Source organism: Thunnus maccoyii, chromosome 18, assembly GCF_910596095.1.
Source record: "Thunnus maccoyii chromosome 18, fThuMac1.1, whole genome shotgun sequence".
NCBI classification, from domain to species: Eukaryota; Metazoa; Chordata; class Actinopteri; order Scombriformes; family Scombridae; genus Thunnus; species Thunnus maccoyii.
The window spans coordinates 7,854,719-7,872,144 of record NC_056550.1 but is presented as its reverse complement, the minus strand read 5'-3'; the positions used below and the strand labels follow the sequence as shown (position 1 = coordinate 7,872,144).

At 36.1% G+C, this 17,426-nt stretch overlaps 1 protein-coding gene across 2 annotated transcripts; it reads left to right on the top strand.

Moving 5' to 3' along the window:
• Positions 1-2,127: 2,127 nt before the first annotated feature.
• On the top strand, positions 2,128-16,352 carry LOC121884903 (interferon-induced very large GTPase 1-like). Of its 2 annotated transcripts, none has more exons than XM_042393998.1 (10): positions 2,128-2,198; positions 2,543-2,641; positions 2,747-2,793; positions 3,280-3,394; positions 4,844-4,963; positions 5,078-5,677; positions 6,305-6,342; positions 7,644-7,761; positions 9,999-10,036; positions 10,135-16,352. In XM_042393998.1, exons 2-10 carry the CDS (start codon positions 2,560-2,562, stop codon positions 14,989-14,991), a joined length of 6,015 nt encoding a protein of 2,004 aa, XP_042249932.1. In that variant the 5' UTR covers positions 2,128-2,198; positions 2,543-2,559; the 3' UTR covers positions 14,992-16,352. The 2 variants fall into 2 exon arrangements, with proteins under 2 accessions (XP_042249932.1, XP_042249931.1); XM_042393997.1 differs by having other exon boundaries at positions 6,302-6,342.
• The last annotated feature ends 1,074 nt before the right edge of the window (positions 16,353-17,426 follow it).

Genomic DNA, 17,426 nt, shown 5'->3' with positions numbered 1-17,426 from the left:
ACTTTCATCAAAATAACAAAATCACTGAAACAAAAGTACGTCTGCTGCTGAATGGTAGTGTGTACAGAAGAGCAGTAATTTCAGGTAAAGTCTGTGACCAAAGATTTCCCTTCATATTTCCTCCAGTTAAATCAAGACTTCACTGCACTGTTGACCTCTTTTACAGAAAACAGACATTTTCATAGGATCCATCATAAAATCACAAAGTAACATAACATGAAAAGTAAATTATTCAACACACAATCTAATAATCCATCTTTTACCATCTTTTATCTGATAAAACAAAGTAAATAATAATAATAATAATTGTCTTTTCTTTCAGTATATAGACACTTAACACTCTATATAATCATGATGTTCAACAACAAAATGTTATTTACATAAATAAAGATGTTTAGCTTTGAAGGTCTGAGGTGTCAACTGAGATGGAAATTTGAGGAACAGCATTTGGACTATATGTTCATGTTACATACTTTGTTAATAAATTAACTGTTATTAGGAAATAAAATAAATACTAAGACAGTCGTGATATTCATTTGAGGTTGTTGTGATGACTGAAGCTGTTACATGTTGCATGTATATAGCATTGTGTATTTAACATTAAAAGTTATTTTCTAAGAATACAAGGCTGATTTATAAAAGACTGATTGACAACAGACAGAAATCTCTGCTTACATGTTTTGCTGTAACAATGTAAACCCACATCCTATGATAGTCTATTATATAACCACCGGTGTGTATGTGGATATCTCCTCTGGTTTCTCCTGATCATGATTAAATCAGTAATATTTACTACTCAGCACAGTAATATACCAGGATTTGGTATTCAAATGCTGTAAATCATTATAGGTCAGTCCACAGCTGTTCAGTTGCCTAAACAAACAGTCTGGTCATAGTTAGACATTTCAATCCAAACTTTGGACCCTGAATTATGTTATTATGTCTTGCATCCCTGAAATAAAGCATAAAAAGCCTTGTTCCTACAAACATATGCAACATATACAATACAATAAAATATTGTATATGAGATATCTGAGTATCGGTTGCATCTATTCTCAACCAAACAACCAAACAAGCCCTGCATTGGACTTTATGGCTGGACTTTAGATCGGCAACAGGGATTTACAACAGCTGTCACCGTAGTAATATTCATGAAACTTCATTACAAGAAGGTTTTAGCAATCTCATCTAAGAATGCCTCATCCCACAAAACCAAACCGTTATTAACTCCATTAACTGTGATTATTAATTCTTATCTTTCTGTTCGGCAAAACCCAAACTCCACATATTATATCTTTTTGAAGGCCAGAGAAGACAGAAGGTAGGACAATACACTGTACTTTTGATACACTTGTATAAAAAAACATAAAGAAGAAAACACTCCCGGACTCAGCAGCAGACAGACATACGGTATGTGAATCACTTGAGTAAAGGAACCAGTGCTTCAAACTGGGATTTCTTACAGTAATTACTTAAAACTGCGATAGTGGATTTTTATTTTTCCACTTGGTGCGGCACAACAAGTTGAGACACAACATTGATATAATACAATATAATATAATACACCTTATAAAGCTGTTATGGCAAACAATTTACAGTTTAGTCAATATTCCCTGTCAAGCAACGCTTTCTGATAAGACACAATTTATAAAGTGTTTATAAACTGTAATTAATTGTTTTATTATTGGTTAATAAATAATTTACTTGATATATAGATCAGTTAATAAGAGTGGGTTTCCAGGCTGTGGGAAATACTCCTTCAGCATAGTTTCACAAATCTATAATATGGTGCAAAGAAATGTGAACTTGAATTATGAAATGTGATTTATGATCCATTTATTTATTGTTTTGCACAGATTCAGTGTAATTTGTGTTTGCTACTGTGTTTGGTTAATGTTTAATTTAGTGCTGTAAGTATTGTTTTCCTCTGAAGTCACAGGGTTTTGGGGAACTCATGAGTTGGAGCTGTTCTAGTTTCACTTTCATTTGTCATCACTGATTCAGAGGAAATGGGGATGGTGGACTTCACTGCTCCTTATACCCATCACTTTACATCAGATCTGTGAAAAGGAGGAGGGACTGTTCGTGAAGGCCACACCTAGTACTGATTTTTTTTATTGTGATCTTGAAGTATTTCTGACAAGACAGACAGTCATATCTATACAGAGCAGGCAGAGCTATGAGAACACAAAACAAAGGTGAGTTTTCTTTATTTATATTATTTATCGGCTGAGAAACATACAATTGTTGTGAAACATATATTGGTTGGCAAAGCAAGCAGACCCATTTGGCAGGAAATTTGGCATTTAGACAGGAAAAAAAGGAAAATGCTGTGTCACACTTTTTCCACATTTTAACCTTTGCAACCTTTCACCTGCAGGGAAATATTCAGGATGTTCATCAAAATGAGTTATCTCTTAGACGTAGTGCTTGTCTTTATGTAATAATTTGTCCAGTCAGCTTGAAAGGTGATTCACAACTGCAGTAATATTTTATTTTAGTATTTGTTTATGTGACTTTGTCCTGTTACTCTCATCTAAAGCATGAAGAACACATAAAATGGAGGCAGAGGACAAAGACAACACAGCAGCTGGAGGAGAGCCTGAAGTCAAGTCTGTAACTTCTGTGGCAAATGACAAAGGTAATTTAAAGGTTTGAAAATAAAGTTTAATAAACCTCAAGCAGCTAGATAATCAAACATATGTTTTTGATGCTCATCATGTGTATTCTGTTTTTCTTACATTAGCCTGCACTGCAGTTGAGGGGTTAGAGGAGAGTGCAGCTGTAACCAAGGTAAAGGAAAGATCTCTTCATCTCCATTATTGTCTTCAACATACAGCTGCATTCATTTTCTAACAGTATCCTGTTTTTCTGAAGTTAATCAGGTTATAATTTGACAGAAGTGGATCCTAAGTTCCTTTTCTCCAAAATTTTAAATTCAAGTAGAAACTTTTGGTGGTGTAGCACATCTGTACATCCAACTTTCCAGAAAGATCTGAGCTATTCTCATTTTGTTTTCATCCTGAACTAAAGAGGTTTTGATTCCATAACTCTTAACGTTGTTTTCACTTTGATACAATCCTACTTGCATTTCAGTTTTTTTTTTCTTGCTTCTATTTCATGTTTTATCACTCTCTTAATTGCAACACCATTGCATGTTGTTAATCTTCAACTTCTTATCTTACATTATCTATATTTATCTAGAGGCTGTTTTCTTGGTTTCATGTTGTCAGTGGGTCTAACCTGTGGAATTTATTGTAAAAAAATCTGTTTTTGTAGTTTGGTCCAGTGAATGAACCCAGTGAAGCTGAACACTCAGACAGCAACAATGAAGGAACAACAATAGAAGAGTCTGAAATCACATTTGAAGCACCAACTACATCAGATACGAAAGGTGAATATGGAAGAGATGAGCCATACACACTTTCATTTTATAAGCAAATGAATATCTGATGTTGAACATTAAATACCTCTGAATTTACAGCACTGAAATATTTTACTTTCAAAATCATCTATCTGAATTTCTCTTAAGGTAGTCAATTAGTGGTCAGTCGTAAAATTCAAAACTATTTCCAGCATATATAATTATTTATTTAGTATATATATTTTAGGGTTCACAAACAGATAGAAAATTAAAATATCAAAAGGCCTATTCAAAAATTATGTAGTCATGTTTTATTTCTGAGTGTCACAAACACAAATTCAAGACAAGCCGCATCATTAAATCATTTTATCATTCATGTGTGTGGGGAGCTGACAGGAAGTTAGCAAGCTCAGTCAGAGGAAGTCTCTAATGTGCTCGCTGTCAAACAGCTTGGCAGCGAGCATGCTCTGTGGGTCCAAAAATGCAGAAGCACAAGGAAGCCCGTCTGTCCCGTGGATGTCCAAAGTCCACAATTGCAAGTGACAGTATGAAATAAAATATGTCATTATGAAAAGTATTCATATGATTTTTATATTTCATAATATCTTTTTAAAATCTATTTAATACTGAACACTTTGTGTTTCCATAGTTATGACAGAATCTCCATAAATCATTATTAACAATCAATTCTTTTTCATGATACTAATAAGAATAATATTGCATTTCTGACATTGTCAATATCAGAGGCTATCCTTTAATCAATCACTTTGAGAAATATGTTCCTTCCTTAAAAAGGTTATCGACTTTTTTTGTGTACACTAGGCCTACATGCCTCTAGATAACATTTACAGTATATTTTAAATTTTATTTCTCCTGCAGCTCCTGAATGTGTGTTTTCTGTTTGTGAGCCCTAAAATGTAGAAATGAAATAAAACCAATAGCTCATGTCCTTATTAATCAAACTTGTCCCAGTGAGCACAGATAAATTTCCAACACACACTCGCTGTCTTAATGAGCACTTTGGCATTGTTGGCAGTTACAGCAAATACATCACACAAGTAGACACTTGATCAATGTGGGTATTGGGTCGGACCCTTTTTCTGCGTATGTGCCCAGTGAGCAACCGTCATAGGAATGAATGGGGTGATATCTTGGAACATAGTATCCAGTTCTTCTTAATGCATCCATGATTTAACCAAGCCGTTTTGAGCAATCTCAGTCTCAGTGACTTGACCTGAAATTCTAGATCTAAATTGAGCTCATTGAATTTTAAGAATTTGAATATAGTTTCTTGAATTTGTGAAATCTAAAAAAATAAAGCCTACACTGGAAATTAAGTTTCTGGAATTGACTTTTGAACTTTAAGAACATCATGAATTTGATTGTACAGTGACAGGTTTTTCAGATTATATCTAAATCCAGTTTCAAACACTGTAGAGAATTATGAAAACTAAATACACTATTCTCTCATATTTGGAGGTTTTGACCATTCAGCAGAGGAGGTTGATGATGTTAAAGAGGTCCACAATGAAAGCAGCAGTGACATTAGTGAGCCGACTGCAGGGGAGAGCGAGAGTGTTGCAAGAGGAATCAAAGAATGTAAGAAATACTTTCATGTATTCCCTTTTTTGTATTGAATTTCAGAAAAATGTCAAAAAGTGTGCTGTGTCAATGATTAAACCATAGTGATGTTGTTCTTTTATTTTATTTCAGTGACACCTGAGCTCACACTTGTGTTAGTTGGTGACACAAATTCCATTGAGATTGGATCAAAAAACATCTTATTTGACCATGACGAGCAAACAAATGTTGAACAGTTTTCGTCCAAACTGTATGATTTTTGTGGTCGGTACATATCTGTCATTAACATGCTTGGTCTTCAAAACATTGACAAATTCCCATTAAACAGGGGAGTCCATGCCTTTCTCTTACTGTTAACAAACGGTCTGCATAACAGCCAGTACAGTTCAGGAGTGCAGTGGTTAGAAAAAGCTTTTGGGAAAGAGTCACTTGCTTATTTAATGACAGTTGTGACTCATAAGTCAGATGAAAAATGTGAAAGTGCAGTGACAGACCTGAAAGTCTATAACAGTTTCACTGAAAAAACGTACCACACATGTAAAAACAGTATGATGGATGAAAATGAGATAATAGCATTATTGAAAAAAATAGATGTCATGGTCTCTGAAAATGATCCACACTGCTACAGTGGACTGGTGTGTGATGACAATAAAGAACAGAAAGACCTGCTGGACCACAAATCCAACAAAGAAGAAAGGATTGATTCCTCTGTGTCTCAGCAAAATCAAACAGGTGAGATTTAATGAATTAATCTTGATTACAATTTGGGTTTCATTTTTCTAAATTTGAAAACACTGAACTCACAACAAAATTATTGCTGAGATTGTGATTGTACAAACAAAAGGGTTAATTTTGTTGATGTTTCCAGGATGTTCTGTATCTGTTACTGTAAACTTACCATGAAGTAGCTTCAAATTGTATGTGTTTTACCTGCACGGTGAAAAAACAACCCCATATGTTTTTAATATGTTTTGTTTGTTTTGATACTGATTTGACAAAAAAATACTCATGAACATACATGAGACATAAATGTAATTGATAGCTTATCCTCACACAATAAGCAGTGGCCTGCTTCATTTGTGGTTGAAGGAAAGTACTGTCATTGACAGAAAGGAGGGCCCAGTTTTGTCCACAGGCTGCTATTTGCCTACTACTGCCCTATACCTTGTACAGGTTAAGTGAATATAGAAAACTGATGGATCAAGGCTGTGAAAATGCAGTGCATGACCAAACAAAACAGCAGAAAATGCAACACAGCACATTGTCAAATTATAGGTATCATAACATCCAGCAGCATTTTTTAAAAAGTAAGATTAAAATCCAATGTGCAATCTGCTTTTTCCACATTTCCTCCAGCAGATGAGTTGGAGAAGAATACATCTGAAATCAAGCTGAAGGTAAGCTCTTACACTTTAATTTACAACCAAATTGGATGCTTTGGAGAGTGACTTCAACACAATTAATTTTGTTGATTAGCAATAATAACATTTATTAAAAAGATATTTTTTATTGGAGTTTTAACATATAGAACATGTACATTTAAACACTTGGTACATATTCTCTCTCCCAAAGCAAAAAGGAAAAAAAGCTAAATCATTCAAAAGTGTGACTTTCCAAAAATTCATAAACAAGTAAAGTTTGCATCTGTTCTTTTAACAATATACAAAAATTACTCCAAAGCAAGACAGGCTTCAAGTTCCTTTCTCTACATTCCTGTAGAAGGTATGTCCGTTTTTTTCCAGAGGAGTGAAAAGTCAATAAGCCATGATTGCTGTAAAGTGACAAGTCTTCAGGGCAAATTCCAACCACATAGAGTTTGGCTTGAAGAGGATGTATTTTACCAGTTACATGACTTATACATTCAATAAAGCTTTACCAGAATTCCTGTAGCTGACATTCCCATACAAATCTAGTAATATGTCTGTTTCATCCAGGCATTTATTTTTTATTTTTGGAATATGTGATTTACTGTAGTCTGACTGGCATGATATAACCATTTGTAATGTAATAACAACTTAAATATTGCATTTATTATCTCTGTCTGGGCCTCTCTATGCATTTCTATAAGACATGATAGCTGACTTTAACCTGTCAATTCCTCAATTTTGGACAGTAGGGGAGAACAGGGAAACGTGAGGCACTTTTTACATTTGATGATTTTACTGCAAAATAAAAGTATATTTGTTTCAAATAATCGTTATTATATATACCTCAGGTTGTTGTGTATCCGTAGAAATTAAAACAAGTTATCTAATTATTATAGTTTTAGAACAGTGAGCCATCAAAAAAATTAGTCCTATGGCACAACTTACCCCAAGATAGGGATAAAATGAGCATGGGGATGGGGTAAATTGAGCACTCTTGGGGTAATTAGTGCTACCATAAATACTGATATAAAAATGACACAAAATCAAACAATTTTGAGATAATTTTAACTTTTTTCCTGCCATCAATTTAACAAAGGCAAGAACTCATACTTTTAAGTAAAAAGATATTGTTGTGTCCTGTTGTTCAACATATTACATAAACATTTTCAGTAAAGATTAAACTGTGATCTTTGTGTGTTAGCTACAGGGGTTGCTCTGTTCCCCTTTAATGTCTAGAAACATGTTTAGTCTAAATCTGTTACCAGAAAGCAGAACCTCTGTTGTAATAACCTGGTGATCTAAAGGGTAAATAAAATCACTTGTTTTCTCAGTGTGATCCAGCAAATGAACCAGGTGACGTTGAACACTCAGAGACGAACGATGAAAGCACAACATCAGGTGGGGAGCCCGACGTCAAGCCTGTGATAACATTTGCGACAAATGAGAAAGGTAAACATTTCATCAAGATTTAAAAGAGTAACTACACCCCAAAATGTTTTTTGAGTTGTAAACTTCTAATTAGGTCTTGACTCAAACTAGTCATTTTGTCAACAGTTAAGCAAGTTAAGTAGTAAAAGTATTAACCTCTTAAAATCAGGCTCAGTGTGCCATCTGATGGATGAAATGAGCAGAGGCCAATCATTTTGAAAAGCCCCTGCTGCATCAGTGGAATCGCATCATTCACTTTCCTGAGGGGGATGCATTTCTTAATGCAGAACTAATGTCTGTCTGAGCACAACCTTAGAGACTTCCTCTGACTCCCCAAACACATGAAGAGCACAAAATTATTTACTGATAGAGCTCCTCTTGACTTTCCAAATTTTATTTATCACATTCTGATAGTACAAAAAGTTATTTCAAGATTTTCTTGATCGGATAAGTTATTCATTGTTTTAAAGCCATTCCTTTCATATAGTTGTGTATGGGAAAAAGTCTTTGTGGGCCAGTGGGCATCATGTGACCTAAGACAAAATTGCCATATAGCCCAATGCTATTGGTGGGGGCTTGGTACACTGCACAAGTGTCATCAGAGGAAAAAAATACATTATGCTCAGAATGAAAGCAGATTATTAAAGGCATGGTCAGTGACTTCAAGATTTTGATCTGCTCTCAATTTTAAATTCCACACTGAGCAGGCCAGGAGAGTTCATCTGTGAGTTTTAGCCTGATAAGTGTCTTCAGTTCTTTATTCATCAGTTTTAAGTGGCCTTGCTGTTTGCTTGCCAGACCTGCAGCTTTGATCCATGATTGGGAGACATCTAGTAAGCATGACTTATGATAGTAATGAAGCTGGTAACATCAAGTTTTTACAAAGCACTGATTTTTCAGATCAGAAGTGACCCTGTTAAAGTCCAACTGAAATTTAATTGCATCTTGTTTCGTCTACTACAGCATACACATCTGCTCTCTAGATCACTTGTCCTGTGTTCTCCTTTGAGAAAAAATCAGAAACCAAAGAGAAAAATGCTTGACTTTTTGGTTTCAGGATTTTTTTCAGGATTTTTTGCATTAATCTGATGGAGTACTGTTTGCTCTCCATCTATGTAGATAGACAACTTCTTTTCATTCAGCCAATCAAACATTTGCATCAGCGTTCTGTCATAGGCAGATGAGAGAGTCAGACTAAGCTAGACAGCAGTCTGCTACACAACATGACCCACAGACTTGTTCATGACTTGTAGCTACAGCACAAGTTTGTTAGAACTGCTACTCTTTCGTTGCCCTGCCGGTGTCAGGGCCACAGACTGTAAACAATTTGGACGTAGACACCGTGACATCACCCATTGGTCTCTGAAGAGCGGTTTTAAAGCTCAAAGTGGGTGGCTCCAGCCATCGCCATCTTGGCAGTGCCTGACTCCACCGAACTCCTGCTTTCTCAAAAATGGGCAAAGAGGTGGAGCTGAGGAGGGCCGAATGAAGCCTGGTTGCTGAAACAAGCCAAACAAACCTGTCACTAAAAATAGTCACGTCCTTAGTTATGCATAACTTTACGACTTAATAAAATTTGAACAGATGAATTATAAAAAAGTTCACAACCCGTACAGTTGTCATGAAAGGGAAAATTAGCTATAGAGACCAAAACCTTTTTTTGTCCCACACTGTAAGTATGTTTACTACTGCTATAAAGTTGGGCATTTTAATATGGGGGTCTATGGGGATTGACTCGCTTTTGGAGCCAGCCTCAAGTGGCCATTCAAGGAACTGCAGTTTTTGGTACTTCTGCATTATCTTCATTTTTAAATACATTTTTAAAAAAACAACATTTTGACTGAAAAATTGGATAACTAAATGTAATTTCAGTTGGACTTTTAATCATAAAAAGTATTGGTATTTGTGATTCTGGCCCTGGTATATTGAATCAGAACCAGAATCAGTTTTTGATATCCCCCACTCTTATTAGTCAGAGTCCCCTGTGCCCCATGAGGCCACACCTCAAATTGACATGATCACCTCCCACCTTCTCTGTTGTATTTCTTTTAGTTTATTAAAGGGAGGGACCAAGCAGAATTAGATGGTGTACTCACTCTTTAACTGAAACTTTGCATGGCTCTTTCAGTCTCATTTGAACCCTGTCAAGAAAAAAGAAAACTAAATAAACTAATAATTCAGCATTAATAACAGACACCACAGTACCAGTAGTACATTGCTCTGTCCCTCTGTTAATGCAGTTTATTGTTGTACTGTAGGTATCTTACATACGGATGTGGATGGAAACAAGGATGAGGTAAGGAATTCAAAATAAAAGCCTATTTACTTTATAACCCAGTATTTGAAGTTCTCATTTTTACATACAGTATATAATTATTTACTTATTATTTACAGAAGTCAGAAAAGATTTTTGAAGAGATCAACAGGAAGGAGCAATATCAACAAGAAAGTGAAACACTGCTCAGCAGACTTCACCTTCAAGAAAAATATCATCAGAAATTGACACCAGCAGATTTTCTTAGAATAAGTCGACCTGTAAAACAGCACCATGACCTGTCTGAAAAAGATCTAGCTAACAATTTTCTTCAGAGGCTGATGATGTTAGATTACAGAGCCAGATATATTCCTGTAAAACAAGACAGTCCTGAGGTGAGCCACTTGAAGCCTGTTCCACAGAACTCAGAAACAGACAATGACGACTTTGATGCTCTATTTACTGCCAAAATAGACTCGGATCAGACAAAACAGTCTCATGTGCATCCAATGGATGTTCAAATGGCAGTATTTCACTGCTCAGACAGCTCTCTTAAGCAGAACATGATTACAAAGCTATCACAGTGTCAGTACGCCTTACCTTTGCTTGTTCCTGACCCAGTCACAATGGATGTTGAGTGTCCTCTGTGGACATTCAGACAAATAAGGAAAAGCTGGAAGATAACTCAAACCAAAGATGATTCAAACACTGTCACCATGAAGAGTATGCCCATCTGCAAAGCTGAGACACCCATGGTGTCATTTTTCCGTCTTGGTACGCTATCACTGTCTAAATCTCAGCTGATGAACACTTTGATCAACGACCGTCACAGCACCTTCTTCCATAGAAACTGTCCAGGAAGCACCAAATCTCGCCATTTGTTGGACGGTGTGGCAGAGGTCGCATGGTACTGCCCTGCTGGAAAACCCAATGATGCCTTCAGTGACTGCATTGCCTTCTGTAATCTTCATGGTGATGCTCTGATGATTGAAAAACAGCGAAAAATACTGATGGAAAAATCTTCGGTCAATGTTGTTCTGTTACCAACTCTGGAGAAAAGTGACCAAAGTTGGACAGTTATCTCAGCCCTTCTCAAGTCTCCAAAACCTCTCATTTGTCTCATTGTTGATAATGATTGTGGTGCAGCTGAGATGAAAGAGGGAAAATACAAAATGGGTCTGAAAGACAGAAGCTGGTCAGATGTTTCTGAAGAACTGAGAGGAATCATTGGAAAAATCTTGTCTGGACCACATACATTCTTCCAGCTAGAAACCATGGCTGAGGTCTCTGGAATCAGAGTGGATGAAGATGACACAGTCTGCCAAGAAGGAAAATGTGCTGCTATGAAAATAGTGAATTTACTTGAAGAGATGGATGTTTCAAAGATCAAAGATGAATATCTGCCTTGTCAAGGCCAACTGTGGCATGACTGGTGCAAAATAAACAAAGAACAGTATCACCTCAAAGGGAACATTGAGAAGGAGAAATGTAAAAAACAACAGGAACTGGAGAGAATACGTCAAGAACAACGTGCTGCTTCATGTAGTGAACTGATGAAGTTGTTCACTGAAAGCCTTTCGTCTCTGCCATCAGAGGAGAGAGAGTATTTCCTGAAATGGATTCAGATCTTACTAGATGCACTTTCAACAGATGATCTGTCTTCAATTCTCCAAAAATATGATGAAAAATGGTCTGAAGTCTTGGATTTGAAGAAGAAACATGACAAATCTGATCAGCTAATAAGCAAGCAAACTGAGCTTGAGAAAATATCAGCAAAACTGCAGTCAGCTACTTTTGGCTTAGAGCACATCTTTAGAGAAATTGGACAGATCTATGAAGCCCATAAATCTCTGCAGGAACAAACAAAGATGGAAGAAACTGACTGGTCTAAATACCCTGAGCTGGCTGCAGAGCTGATGATATCAGGACACCCAATGGAGCTGATGGATGGTGATGCAGGTCATGTGCCTTTAACATGGATCTCTAGTCTTTTAGATGAAGTCATCAAGAAACTGGGAGATCAGAGAGTTTTTGTTTTGTCAGTTTTGGGTGTACAAAGCAGTGGAAAATCAACCATGCTCAATGCCATGTTTGGATTACAGTTTGCAGTAAGTGCTGGCAGGTGCACCAAGGGTGCCTTCATGCAGCTGGTCAAAGTGTCAGAGGAGATGAAGAAAGACTTTCAGTTTGACTATGTTCTAGTGGTGGACACTGAAGGACTGCGTGCTCTTGAGTTGGCAGGTAACGCCACTCTTCACCACGACAATGAACTGGCGACATTTGTCGTTGGTCTGGGAAACATGACATTGATCAACATCTTTGGAGAGAATCCAGCTGAAATACAAGATGTCCTGCAGATTGTTGTTCAGGCTTTCATGAGGATGAAGAGAGTTAAACTTTCTCCAAGTTGTGTGTTTGTTCACCAGAATGTTACAGATATTGCAGCTGCAGAGAAAAACATGGATGGAAAGAGACGACTGCAAGAAAAATTGGACCAGATGACTAAACTAGCTGCCAAAGAGGAGGTTTGTGATGCTGAGTGCTTCAATGATGTCATCGCATTTGATGTGCAAAAAGATGTGAAATACTTTGCCCAACTGTGGGAGGGAAGTCCACCAATGGCTCCTCCAAATCCAGGTTATAGTGAGAGCATCCAGGATTTAAAGAACATCATCCTCTCTAAAGCTTCACAGTCTAAAGGGACAACTCTTTCACAGTTCAAAAGCAACATAAAGGACCTGTGGAATGCTCTTCTGAAAGAAAACTTTGTTTTCAGCTTCAAAAACACACTTGAAATTGCAGTGTACAGAAAACTTGAGGTCCAGTATGGGAACTGGACCTGGGCCCTGAGGAGCAACATGTTGACTATTGAGAACCAGCTTTATAACAGAATTGAAAATGGAAAACTTGACAAAGTTGACCTTGGTTATCTTTTTAAAGAAATGAGTGAAACATATGAAGAAATCAAAAAAGATATGAAAGTGTACTTTGATGATGACAGAGACAAAGAAATGTTGGTTCAGTGGCGAGGCCGATTTGAAACCAAAATCAAAGAGTTCCATGATGATCAGGTGAGAGGAGTTAAAAGAAAACTGGATGAGGTCATCCAGCAGAAGAATGCCTGTAAAAAGCTAGATGACAAGAAGACAGAGTTTGAAAAGATGCTGCTACAAAAGAGCAAAGAACTCGCTCATGAGTTAAAAGACAAGGCCAAAGATGAAGAGGAACTTGAAAAACAGTTTGACTCTGTTTGGAGTGGCTGGATTACTGAATTAACTGGAGACACTAAACCTATTGAGGACATCAACCTGGAACAAGAACAAATGTCCATCCTGCAGGAGCTTGGTATTGAATGGTCTCTTATCGATGATTCAAAGAGTTGTGAGAGCTACAAAGACATATCAATGATTGGGGATTATTTTGACTATGTTACCCTGAACAAGCACCAAGAGCTCTGCAACAAAAGCCAACAATCCGAAGACAGTAGGAGGGAAAACAGGAACACAAAAGGGCAAGGAATATTGACAACTACCTGGGTGTCTGTTAAAAAATTATTTGGATTTCGGTCAATACGACAAAAAGAAGCACTTAAACCAAGAGGAGATTTTCCATATGAAGAACAAGTGCTGATCAGATCCCTCATTGAAGATGTTGAACAACAGTCCCTTCATGCAATTAAGAGCAAACCTGTAGCTACAAGAGGCTACAGTCCAACTTACTTGCAAGAGGTGGCCAAAAATGTCAAAGAAAAAGTGACGGAATTTGAATCAAACAGGAAATATGCCCTAAAGAAGGAGTTTACAATTGATCTCTTACTGTATGTGTTTGACATGGCAGGGAATTGGATTTCAGAGTCCCACAACAAATTCAAAATGAACAATGATGCTGTAACTTTTGTGAAAAGCAAAAAAATACAATATTACAACATCTTCAAAAGCTTCTGCAAAGGAAACTCATCTGCTGTTGTGCTTGGAGAAATGATCTGTGAAAAACTGAAGGTTTCCACTGTTGAAGCTGTCTGTAACAAGACCGCCATTGACCTCGCTGGAGAGATGAGGTGCAGTGTCCCAGCATTCAATGGGAACAGGTTAAACTTGGAGAAATATGTGTTGAAGTCACTGGCAGAGAAAGAAGACTTTGATAGTTACATCAACTACATCCGACATCCAAGGAACCGAGCAGAAAATTTCATAGGAAAGGAAGTAAAGAAATACATCTTCAGAAAACACAAAGATAAAGCACTGAATATACTCAAGAAAAATGTTGACGACATCAATAAACTTGTGAGTCAAGCTTTGTTCACTGCAACAGAGAAAGTCAAAGCTCAGAGAGGAGACACAGACATGTGGCTGAAGAAATTTTCCAGTTTGCTTAATGATGAGCTAACATTCAACACCATTTGTGCTCAAAATTTCAGTGACATAAACAAATTTGACTTTCTTAAAGAAGAGATAGAGAAAGGACTTGCATCCATCATTGACGAGATGAGCAGCGTCTCATTGGGTAAGATGAAAGAATTCAGGCTGAAGCCAGATCAAATCCTCATCGATCAGCTGTGTAACTGCTGCTGGGTAACGTGTCCATTCTGTGCAGCTGTTTGTACCAACACCCTGGAAAATCACAGTCCTGACGATCACAGCGTGCCTTTCCATCGACCCTCTGCAATCAATGGATTGCACTATAGAGGCACAGTGGAGATGTGCATCAATTTCTGCACAACAGAAGTTGCAAGTGATCACAGTTTTTACCCTCATCGTGATTCAGAAAAGACCATTCCCTTTAAACTGTACCGAACTGGTGGCCCAAAATATGCTAACTGGAGAATTACCGCTGATGAGTCTAAGCTGACATATTGGAAATGGTTTGTATGTCGATTTCAAAAGCAGCTGGAAGACCACTATAACTTAAAATTCCAGGGCTTTGGTGAAATTCCCAAAGAGTGGAGAAGGCACTCTAAAAAAGAAGCTATTAAAAGTCTGGATGAAATGTGTGAGTGAGCCAACACAACTACAACCTTGCTGAACATTCTGATAATGTTTTGTTTTAATGAACCAAAGTACTACAAAACAGCGTTTTCAGATTTATGCTGACTTTATAATTGACAGTTGACTCTGACTGTGACATAGAATATAGATGGTGATTTGACTTTTAAAGAAACACTTGGTTTCTTGGTTGAAGTGAAAAAATAAGCAAAAAGAGCACAAAAGAACAATAGTCATAATTCATATCTACAACGTTGGTTACATCTGTAGTGAGAATATCTGGAAATGACAGCATTTTCCAAGAAAGGAAATTTAGAAGATGTGTTTCTGAGCAACAATGGGTTAAAGGGAAAATGTGATAAGACAAAGCTTCCTATTGCATTATTGTTTTATAGGATGCACAAACATTGTCAGAAACAACGTACATATTACTGAAGTATAAAAATCTCACCAAGGTGTCATGATTGACACAACCATTTTCATTTATGTATTTCAGCTTTTTTGTTTTATATTTTGTTTATTGGTTATATGCTGATATGTGCCTAAATCCTAAAATGGATATCTTGGTTTTTTGTTTAATCATTCTTTTTTTTTTTTTTTAAATATTCATGAACTTTGTTTGTTACACTTGTTTCCAGGAGCAAAGAAATGTGCAAAACATTTGAGCTGAAACATAATGAATTATGATCATGGACATATTTTACCTTTGTTATTATGTTGAACTCATCAGATAGCTCTTGCAACATCCAAAACATTATCATCGCTGTATATTCATTTTCAATTTGCATATTTTAATAGATTTAGAGGGGTTGAGAGAGAATTGATGAAACTGTTACATATTACAACAAAATACAGAAGTTTAATCAATATAGAGTTGTCAGACAGGACAGGATGGAAGCCACATTTTTTCTTATACACATACGTATCTAAATATTACATCTGAAATAATGTCAAACAAATATTATCTTCTGTTTTTTGTTTTTGTTGTAACTTTCTTTTAAGTTTAATGTTTTATTTTAAAGAACATTTCAAACATAATAGATGAAGGATGCTTTATGTTTCCAAAATATTTGAAGTGTTCAATTTAAATTGTTCTATGTTATGTTAATTCATTTTAACCAATCTGCTATTGTATCCACGTATGAATGAGTTTTGTTGTTTTTCTGCTCTGTCTTCTGCTCTGTCCTAAATATGATGACATCCACAATTAATGTTGTGTTTGTGAGGAAAATCTTTTTAAATGACTATTCAGTGACAACACATGTTGAATTTAACTCATGATAAAAATAAATGCTTCATATTTACTGAAATAACATGTTTCTTTTGATTGGTGTTTTTCAAATGACAAAGACTCAATAAACACATGTAAGTACTCATATGTTTACTAGTGTGTTTTTCACAATTAGGTATTTTGTATAGTATCATTAGATGCTACTCTAAAAACCTGCTGAACCTCAGATAATCAAGTGTATCACCTTTGACTGTATGAATATTTCTTTTATCCAGTAAGCAGTGGTAAATTCTAAAATATAATTACTGTAATTTGACATCTGACTAAAATTATATTGAAAACATAAAATATAGAGTTCAGTTTCAGTTACACATGTTACACAAGCACAAACACAAACACAAACACATCTGTCTTCTCTGCATAAAAAATGCATAAGTAATTATAAAGTGAATACATTTGGTTCTTTTTAAAGTACTGAAAGCTCTCTGCATCAAACAGAATTATTTCCTTTGCTTGTCCTGTCTGTCAGACTGAAACAGAGTTTGGAGTTTCCTCCATAGTTCCTCCCAACAGCACTATGAACATCAGTGTGTTTCCGTACATGGTCCAGTCAATATATGTGCTTTTAAATTCATTGCACTTAAAATAAAGCTGATATAAACAATGTTGACCCACAGTGTAGCCTCATAGTAAGAAAAATTATCTTTTCTTCATAACTTTTTCTCTATTTAAATGGCATCAAGAACCATACACCCAGAATCCATTCATCAAAAATGTAGATAGTGGCAGACTGTCAATCTGAAGGTATTGAAGCAGTACTTCCACCATATGGAGGCTGTTATGTAACTTGTACAAACCATGTAACATAATCCAACCAATAGAGAACTTATTGTCTATAAAATAAATGTCATGTGTTTCATTTTATACATCCACATCTACACTTACATTTTTAGCGCTAATAACCAGTATATGAAGAAAGTTCACATTACTCACACTGTCCTAAATACTAGCAGAACGCAACAGCAAACTGAGCTAACAGAGGAGTAAATCTATATTGAGTTCAAATGTAATTATGAAAATCTGCATACTGCCAAGATTTTTGCTTTGCTTTGTTTATTGAAGTGATTTTCATTTTTGTTTTGTTTTAAATGTAATATTTCACTCATAAACAAACATTTAACACAATTTAGTATTAATTTTAACTCCCTAATGTTCCTTG